General features: G+C 34.4%; 1 protein-coding gene across 4 annotated transcripts in view; it reads right to left on the reverse strand.

The window, feature by feature from the left end:
* LOC100473356 (cytochrome c oxidase assembly protein COX16 homolog, mitochondrial) overlaps positions 1 to 9,938 on the reverse strand; it is a 37,796-nt gene that overhangs the window by 6,928 nt on the left and 20,930 nt on the right. For 2 of the 4 annotated variants that reach the window (XM_034643318.1, XM_011222073.3), the window contains exons 3-4: positions 7,637 to 7,699; positions 2,301 to 4,102 (exon numbers count right to left, since the gene is read on the reverse strand). In XM_034643318.1, coding sequence (XP_034499209.1) covers positions 3,986 to 4,102; positions 7,637 to 7,699 — 180 coding nt within the window. In that variant the 3' untranslated portion in view covers positions 2,301 to 3,985. Of the gene's footprint in view, positions 1 to 1,077; positions 4,103 to 7,636; positions 7,700 to 9,938 lie in introns of those variants that run through there. The other 2 variants (XM_034643320.1, XM_034643319.1) reach the window with 2 other exon arrangements.

Below are 9,938 nucleotides of genomic sequence, written 5' to 3' on the forward strand. Positions count from 1 at the left end.
GTGTCCTTCTGCTGTTGTTGGGTAGAGTAATCCACAGATGTCAGGTCTAGTTAGTTTACAGTGTTGTTCAAGTCTTCTGTTTACTTAAGTAGATTACTGGGGTATTGAAGTCTCCCACCATTATTGTAAAATTGCCTTTTTCTAAGATTTCACTTTTTGTATTATTAGGCTGTGTTGTTAGTTGTATATATGTTTTATAAGTTATATTTTCTTGACTATTGACCATTTATCATTATAAAATGTTCCTCTTTGTCTCTTGTAATAATTTTTTTGCCTCAAAGTATACTTTCTCTGATACTAGATAGCCAAAGCAGCTCTCTTTGGTTACCATTTGCATGATGTCAATTTTTCCATCCTTATACTTTGAACTTAGTGTCTTTGAATCTAAAGTGAGCCTCTTATAGACAGCATATAGTTGGATTATGGTTTTTATCCAAATCTCTGCCTTTTAATTAGTGAATATAGTTCTTTTATATTTAATATAAACTGATAAGTAGAACTTACATCTGCTATTTTTACTATTTTCTACATGTCTTTTGTATTTTTCTCTAGTCCTTAACTGCCTTCTTTTGTATTAAAAGGTTATTTTCTAGTGTAACATTGAATTCCTTTTATGATTTTTAACTACCTTTTTGAGTGATTTTCTTCAAGCTTATTCTAGGGCTCACAATATATATTATTTACCAGAATCTACTTCAGATTTATACTAACTTAATAAGATATATAAACTTTCTTCCTATTTGGCTTGATCCTTCCCCGTTTTTTTGTACTATTATTGTTATACATATTACATTTATACATGTCACAAGCCCAAAAACATTTTATAATATTGATTTATGCTCTTCTATGTGTTTTAAAGAAGTTTTTTTTTCAAGATTTATTTATTTGAGAGAAAGACGGAGAGAGAAAGAACACGTGCATGCACATGTGCTTGAGCTGGGTGGGGTGGGGGGGAGTGATGGAGAGGAAGAGAATCTCCAGCAGACTGTTAGCTGAGTGCTGAGCCCAAAGCAGGGCTCAATCTCACAACCGTGAGATCATGACCTGAACTGAAATCAAGACCAAATGAGTCACCCATGCACCTCTAAAGAAGTTGTTTTTTAATGATATATAAATTTTTAAATATTAACCTTCTTATTTATCATGTTTGGTTCTCTTCTTTGCTTCCTGTGGATTCAATTATCATCTGGTGTTATTTCTTTGCTCCAAAAATGTTGCATTCCCACCCCCTTCTTTTGCTCTGTTATTGTCTAATATATTACATTTCTATGTGTAGACCTCAAGATACATTTTATAAAAAGTGTTTTATTTGTTCCTAAATGAATTAAGAAAGGGAAAAAATGTAATTTTAATTTTTAAAAAATAATTACCTAAATACCTTTATTGGTTCTCCTTGTCTTTTCTTGTGGATTTAAATTACCATCTGGTATCATTTTCCTCTCATGCTCTTTCCTCAGTCATGTCCACTCTATTGATGACCCCATCAAAGGCATTTCTGTTACACTCTTCTTGATTTCTAGAATTTCCCTTTGATTCTTAAAATTTCCATCTCTCTGCTTATATTACTAATCTGTTCTTGCATGTTGTGTACTTTTTCCATCAGAGCTCTAAACATATTAATTATAGTTATTTTAAATTCTCAGTCTGATAAATCCAACTTCCCTGCCATATATGAATCTGATTTTGATGCTTGGTCTTTTCAAGCTGTGCTTTTCATATTTTAGTATGCCTTGTAATTTCTTTGTTCTAAGTTGGACATAATACCCAGTTGGATTGGGTAAAAGACACTCCACTGAAGTAGCCTTTAATGATGTGGTAGTAATGTGAAGGGGGAAGGGAACATTCTATAGTCTTATGATTAGGTCTCAGTCTTTTAGTGATCATGGTCCCACATGACTTTCACTACTACCTCTCAGGTCTTCCTCCCCACACCCCCACTCCATTTAGGTGAAACAGGAGGCTAGAAGGGACTGAAGTTGGGTATTTCCCTTACCCCAGAGTTGGTTAAGTTCTGGTAAAATCCAGCATGATTAGTTTCTAGCAAAAGTTTCCTTTGAGGCCAGGCTTTTTGTTAAGGAGAACAAAATTTAGAGGACATATTTTAGAATGGTTAATTTCTCCTCCCCCCTGCTGAAACCACAAGATTTTTCTCTCTAATATTCACAGTGAGAACCTGGTAGGGCTCCAGGGACTAAAACTCACAAAAATGTGCCCCTGGCCTGGTCTCCAAGAGTTTTTAACTCAAGCTAGTCCATGCTCAGTCTCCAGTAATTAGTCAATTACCCTTCAAGCATTCCTACCTGATGCTGGCTCCAGCAGTGGCTTCTGGGTGGTTTCTCCTCAGGTAACCTGTGATCCTCTGTATTTGTCTGTCTCAAGTTTTCAGGTGGTGGTTTTGTCCTGTGTCCTCAATTCTCTCATGGATCAAAGAACAGTTGTTGATTGTCAGCTTTTTCTTTGTGTTAGGATGGGAAGTGTGACTTCCAAGGTACCTACATGTTGGACCAGAAACTGAAGTCCCCTATGCTGTTTCTAAAGAAACTGCCAATGTTCTAGACCAGTTGTACCATTTTAATTATACCAGCAATGTGTGAGAGATCTGGTTTCTCCACATCCTTACCAGCATTTGGAATTGTCACTTTTTTATTTCAGCTGTTCTTTCAACTGTGTAGTGATTTCTCAATAGTCCAAATTTGTGTTTCCCTGATGACTAGTGATGTCAGCCATTCTCTTCATGCACTTATTTGCCATATTCATATACCCTCTTCAATGAAATGTCACTTTGTGTCTTTTGACCATTTTCTAATTGGACTGTTTGCTTTTTTATTATTGAGTTTCAGAATTCTTCATATATTCTAGATATGAGTCTTTTAGCAGAAATGTGGTTTGCAAGTATTTTCTCTCAGTCTGGATTGTCTTTTCACCTTTTAATGGGGTCTTTAGAAAACAACAGTTCTTAATTTTGATGAGATCCAATTTACCAAGTTTTTCTTTTATGAATGTTTTTGTTAAGAACTATTTTTCAAGAACTATACACTAAGTCCTGAAGACTTTCTGCCTTCTTTTCCTACAAGTTTTAAGTTTTACATTTAAATTACATCCATTTTGAGTTACTTTTTGTACATGGAGTGATGTTTAAATGAAAGTCTTTTTTTTTTTTTTTTGGCCCATGAAATCCAGTTTTCTCTCTGATCTCAATCTCTATCACGATTTATCATCACTAGGTAATCGTCTTGGTTTCCTTTTTGCTAAAACTAACCCACTGAAAATAGCGATCTCAATTGGGCAAGAGGCAGGTAGACTCATAATTTTTTGGCAACATAAGGGGGAGTATTTCGAATGAGGCTTTAGGCATCTGGAAATCAGTGTGAAAATATCAGCAGGTGGGGCAACAGGGCTAAGACAGAGGAAAAAAGAAGAAAATAAGTTCAAAAAAAACTAACTTCCCTCAATTCTATCCTTTTGCCTACCATTTAGATCATAGTAAACCCCAAGTTAAAAAAATAAGAACAAAACTACAGTCAAGTTGCACGCAAATTATGCTAAGACCTAAAGCATACCTTAAATCAGCATTTCCAAATTGTAGTCATCTATGGAATACTTGAACAGATTTGCTGTATCTGTATGTAACATGTGCTACTTCATGATTTTTGCCTTAACCAAGAACAATATAATTTTCTTAATGTTTTAATGGTATCAATACAATCATCAGGTGATATTTTGGAGACTGATTAGTATATCATGTGAGGTATTATAAGTAAAACCAAAACTCTCATCAGCCTGTGATCGATATTATTTTCCTACAGACGTTTGACATAAAATTACTGCCCGATGTTACTGTGACTTTTTATCAAGATTATCTGTCATCACGTTACTCATATCCAAGCTTCTGCAGGTCTGAAATTTTCTTCCCACTGAATATGTAGTGGGAATTCCAGTTGATAACATTTTTGTTAAAAAAAAAAAAAAAAAAGAATAAACTTAGTCAAGTTGTCTTAGTCTTAAGGATTTCTGGATTTCGTCCTTGAAGGAGGTCAGGATCTTCCCAAGGCCTGGGTCCTCGAATATTCTTCCAGTCATCAAAAGTGGAGTCCTTCATTTTCTATAGAGCCACAAAAATTAAAGTATATATATTAGGGTAAGAGCCCTGTGACTTTGATTAAGACATTACTAAATGAATGAATAAGTAAGAGAGTGGAAAAAATCCAACAGGCCCTCAATTATAGTTTTAACAAATAAAACAACTGCATGTCACACGTAGTAACTGAAGTAATGGCATATCTCCTAGGATTTGGAATTTTTCTTGCTTGCTATGGATGTTGATTAGATTATCTTTCTCCCTCCCTCCATCAGCATAAAATTATCAAATTAGAGAAAGTCTGCATACTTTATTTTTGAGGGCATAAAAAAGGCAAAAGCCAGGAAAACAAAAGTCCAACTCTGAAGGCTGATCCAGCATAATAATGACTAGCATGGGTTAGCATGGGTGACAGTAGTAAATGAGAGGAAAAGAACAAAGAAAGGTGGAGACCCTAAAAAGTCTGCTAGAAGGAAGAAAAGAGACTAATATGATTTGTCCTAAATCTGAGAAATGAGCCTCGGCCTGCAAATGAAGACATTCCCCACAGCTGCCATGAGCAAATCCCTTCCAGTCAATAAAACCTAGTTTCAACTACAGTTTGGATCATCATATCTTCACAGTTAGTGTGAAATGCCTCTCAGCACGGAAATGAAGGTGGGATAAAGGGAAGAATATAAATGTTTTTTCACCCTTCGACACCATTCTGACAGTAACTTTTCTACGTCTGCTTTGATTGTTCTGGAATTATTGAATAAATTAGACAGAAAAAGAGGCTCAGAGAACACGGAATAGCTTATATCCAGAGATAGGGAAAAGGATATAAATTTACATTGACACTTGGATAATAACCATTTCTCTTTTACTAACAAGCTACATAATCTTGGGCAAGTGATTTAAGCCAACTGGGCACTAATTCCCCCATAAGTAATAATAAAAAGGCTGAACCAAATGGTCTACATGGGTTCTTCAGCTCTCAAATTCCACGGTTTCCAAAATAACTAAAGGAAAATTTACTCCCAGACAAACCCTCCACAGCATCACTACTGACATAGTGCTTATAGATCGAGAAGTAGCAAGTCACAGGTTTTGACAAAACAATGGGGAAGTAGTGAACTGAAACCATTCTCTAAACGTCACTTACAGTTTTGCTAGGAGTCTGTATTAAATATATGTAAATGAACAAAGTTTTACTAATTTAATATGCAAGGGAGTAAATTATTTTCAAGTATAGTTATAAAGGTATCCAAAGGTATAAAAAGGTTTGAAGAAAGAATGGCGTTTACCCACATAACATAAGACATATATGGTCAAGAGAACTGAAGAATAATTCTTAGATGGGATGCAAGGCTGGCAGAACAACTTCACATAAAAGTGTTCCAGTTTTCAAAGATCTTTAGTAAAGGAAAGAGTCTGTGGAATTTTGCAAAACATGTACAGTCACTGAAGATTATGCTGTACATGTGTTGGGCAAGACCACCTAAGGCTTACCACTAACAACCAACTACAACAGAATTGAGTATGAAACAGAATCAAGAAGTGCTGGGGGGAAAAAAAAACAGTGTCAATATTGGATTTTCAGCCCTGCTACAGTGGAGACCTCTCTTTAATACCTAGCTTGTACCTTGATATACACCTGAGACACCAAAAAGGCTAATCTTTAGGAATAAGGGTTATGCCAAGAGTAAAACCTACTTTGGACTCATTCCAACAAAGCTTAAAGCCAAGCTCTGACAAGATCCTCTAGAGAGACAATTTGGAGAATGAGTCCCACAGAGTTACAGCAGTTTAGGAAACACCAAAGCCTTTCCACAGATCCTCCCTTAAAAAGACAAAACCAAGCTCAAAATGATCAGCCAATAATTGACCTGCCTGATAAAATGAGAATCAACACTCTTCACAAGTTTCTTGTGTATTATTCACAATGTTCACCTTTGAAGCAAAAATGACCAAGCATATAAAGAACAGGAAAATATGATCCACAGCCAAAAAATGAACCAAATATAAGAAATGGAGAACATCCTTCCTAACCACATGCTATAATACCATGTGCTATTAAACATTTTCATTTTTGCTATCAGATGGGTGGACAATGACATCTATCATTATAATTTTAACTAACATTCCTATAAGTTTGGTATCTTGTCATATGTTTAAGAATGATATTTATTCTCCACATCACTTGCCACCAGGGAAATACAAATCAAAACCACAATGAAATACCACCTTACACCAGTTACGTGGTAAAAATTAACAAGATAAGGAACAACAAATGTTGGCAAGGATGTGGAGAAAGGAGAACCCTCTCACACTGTTAGTGGGAATGCAAGCTGGTGCAGCCACTCTGGACTACTGTATGGAGGTTCCCCAAGAAGTTAAAAATAGAGCTACTCTATGACCCAGCAATTGCACTACTGGGTATTTACCCCAAAGATACAGATGTAGTAAAAAGAAGGGGCACATGTGCCCCTACGTTCATAGCAGCAGTGTCCACAAGAGCCAAACTGTGGAAGGAGCTGAGATGCCCTTCAAAAGATGAATGGATAAAAAAGATGTGGTTGGTTGATATATACAATGGAATATTGCTCAGCCAACAGAAAGGATGAATACCCACCATTTACACTGACTGGAGGGTATTATGCTAAGTGAAGTAAGTCAGTCAGAGAAAGACAATTATCATATGGTTTCACTCATATGTGGAATATAAGAAATAGCGCAGAGGTTCATAGGGGAAGAGAAGGACAACTGAATGGGAAGAAATCAGAGAGGGAGACAAACCACAAGGGACTCTTGACTCCAGGAAACAAAGTGAGGGTTGTGGAAAGGAAGGTGTGTGTGGAAGTGGGGTAACTGGGTGGCGGGCATTAAGGAGGGCACTACATCAAAAACTAATGATGCACTAGTATATGTTGGCTAACTGAATTTAAATTAAAAAAATCGTTTAAAAAAAAGACAAACACACAAAAAAAGAAAGATATTTCCTTTTTGCTGAAGTCTTTACATTCTTTGCCCATGTTCCCACTGACCAACTAAATTGTTAAACTTTTCCATGTTGATCTGTAGATGCTGTTCATATTTAAATAAACTAATTCATCATGATAAGATACACAATATTTTTAGGATACCTCATTTAACTAGTGACTTTATATACATTATTTTTTTAGGCTGAACTTTTAATTTTTATATATAAACTCATCAGTCTTTACATTTAAAGCTTTTGAATTTTGTATCACATTTAAATCAGCTTTTCTGACTCAAGACCACAAAAAAGAATCTCCATTTTTTTCTCCTAGTATTCTTAGCATGGTTTTTTTTTATTTTTAAATTCTTGTTCCACCTAGAATTTGTTCATTTTAATATGTGAAATATAGATCCATCTTTATTTTCTTTTCAAATAACTACATAGTTAGTTGTCCCAATACCATACTGCTTAGGGTAATTTTTTTCTGCACTGGTAATAATTTCAGTTCACCTTAAGACAGATAGAATCAGTCACTGACTAGGAAGACTGTTACAAAAGAGATTATATTAACATATAACATATATTAACATATGTACCTCATACTCTGATTCCAATGATACTTTATTCATTTTCAGTTTTTTTTCTAATTCAGGATCAATCTGTAGAAAAGAAAGAGGAGCCATAAGTTTTTTAAGTCTGTTAGATTCGATTTCTAATTTAAAGTCATATACGGGGTGGCTGGGATGGTAAGGCAGATCACAAACACATGACAAGATCTCCATCAGTCCAATCGTACAGTGATAACTAACGTACCGCTACCACTACTACTACAACTATCAGCAGCTTGTATTTACTGAGCACTTTTTACGTGCCAGGCATTTTGACATATACTCACAAAAACATATAATTATTATGATGGTGATCACAATGAAAGATAAAGGGACACAAAGAGTCTGAATGCCTTGTTGAAGAGGAAGAAATTGCCTTTGAACCTTGGCATTATGCTTTCAGAGTCCATGCTGTTAACCACTACCCTAAATTATGTTATTACATATAAATAACATAAAATACTAATAAATGTAATGCTGCTCTTGAAAACGAAAAAGAACACCTTCAATACACCTGAAATAAAGAAGCGTCGAAGAAAATATTAGACAGGATTCCACAGTGGTAAATAGGAGCTGATGCCATGTTATCCGTGTGCGGCAAAGTGTTTAGGAAAAAAGAATGTGATTGCAGAAGTCAATAAACAAACAACAACAACAAAACCCTAATTAAAATAAATGGAATAGCAGAATAGTGAACGAACACAGCTTAAGACCAAATTAATACACTAGAAATACAACGTGAGGATTCCATTATAATGATGCACAAGAGTTGGGATGAACGAAAGAAAAGCTGTATGAAAGCTAGATCCAAAAGTCCCAACACATGTCTACTAGGGTTTTCAGAATTAGAAAACAAAGAGAATGGAGGAAGGGATACAATTAAATAATTGACCAGTAATTAATTGAATATTTAGAAAAGCATGAGTCCCCAGATTGAAACAACACAATAAAAAATAACCACAACAAAACAAAAACAGCCCATTCTTAATCAAGTAATAGTAAAGCTTTAGAATATTAAGGATAAAAAAGAAAATCTCAAAATCAAAAAGGGTGAAAAGACTGTTTACTTATAAAGGAATATGGATTAGAAAAAAGACTGCTCATTAGCAACCTTGTAGGCTAAAAGAAGATAGAATTATTTCAGTATTGCTATTGATGGAGGATTATTTTTAAGTTTTATTTTTACTATTTTATCTTCTCTTCTTTCTTGACTTTTACTTGATTTTTTCCTCGATCAGTTTTGAGTGGTAGAAATATATACAAACATATCAATAATTACAGTAAGTATTAAACTCATCTATTAGCTAGTAGAGATTTTCTGAACTTTAAAAATACCCTGCTACACACTACAAGAAATGCACTTAAAAAAGAATGAAAGCACAAAGCTGACAGTAGAGGGCTATAAAAATGATATACCACAAAAAAAAACCCATGGGGATAAGGATCACTAAATAAATAGCAGTATTTATAATGGACAAAACACGGTTCAAGGCAAACCATCAAAAAGGACCATTTTATATTGGTAAATGGAACAATCTTTCAAAAATATAAAAGAATTATAAAATTTCATGTGACTACATTGCTTTAAAATGTATGCATCAAAATGGATAAAAACATAAGAAATAAACACAAACATTCTAGAAGAGCTTAACATACCTTTTGCAGTATCTAATAGATCAAGCAGATTATAAATTAATGTGATTATTGAAGATACGAGTAAAATAATAAGATTTTTCTAACAGGCATATATAGAATTTTGAGCCCAGAAAATTTAGATTGCCATTTCCCCTCAAATACACATAAGATGTTTGTAAGAATTAAACTTGTTCTAGGGCAGAAAGGAAAACTAGGCAAATTCACATGTAAAAAAATATTGTCATACATGCCACACTGACTACAATAGATAACATTTAAAATTACTTGACCTTAGCCAAAAGGCTGAGAAGCAATAACATTTAAAATCAATAACAAAAAGATAACTTCAGGAAGAATCCAAAAATATGGAAGCTAAGAAAGTTTTAAATTATATTAACATGTTAAAGAGGCTATAAAATATGAAAATTACAAAGCATTTGGAAGTGAAAAGTGACCCTGTTGAACTATCCTTTTCATTCTAATAGTTTTAATCTTCTTCAGCAGAAAAATTTCTTGGTAGGCAACATCTCATCTGCACATAATCACATTTTCAATTTTTTCTTTCTAAACTTCATACCACTTATTTCTTTTTGCTGTTTGACTATGTACACTATAGGGCTATGGCCTCCAAAACAGTACTAAAAAGTAGCTACCA

The sequence above is a fragment of the Ailuropoda melanoleuca genome, chromosome 14 (genome assembly GCF_002007445.2).
Source record: "Ailuropoda melanoleuca isolate Jingjing chromosome 14, ASM200744v2, whole genome shotgun sequence".
NCBI classification, from domain to species: domain Eukaryota; kingdom Metazoa; phylum Chordata; class Mammalia; order Carnivora; family Ursidae; genus Ailuropoda; species Ailuropoda melanoleuca.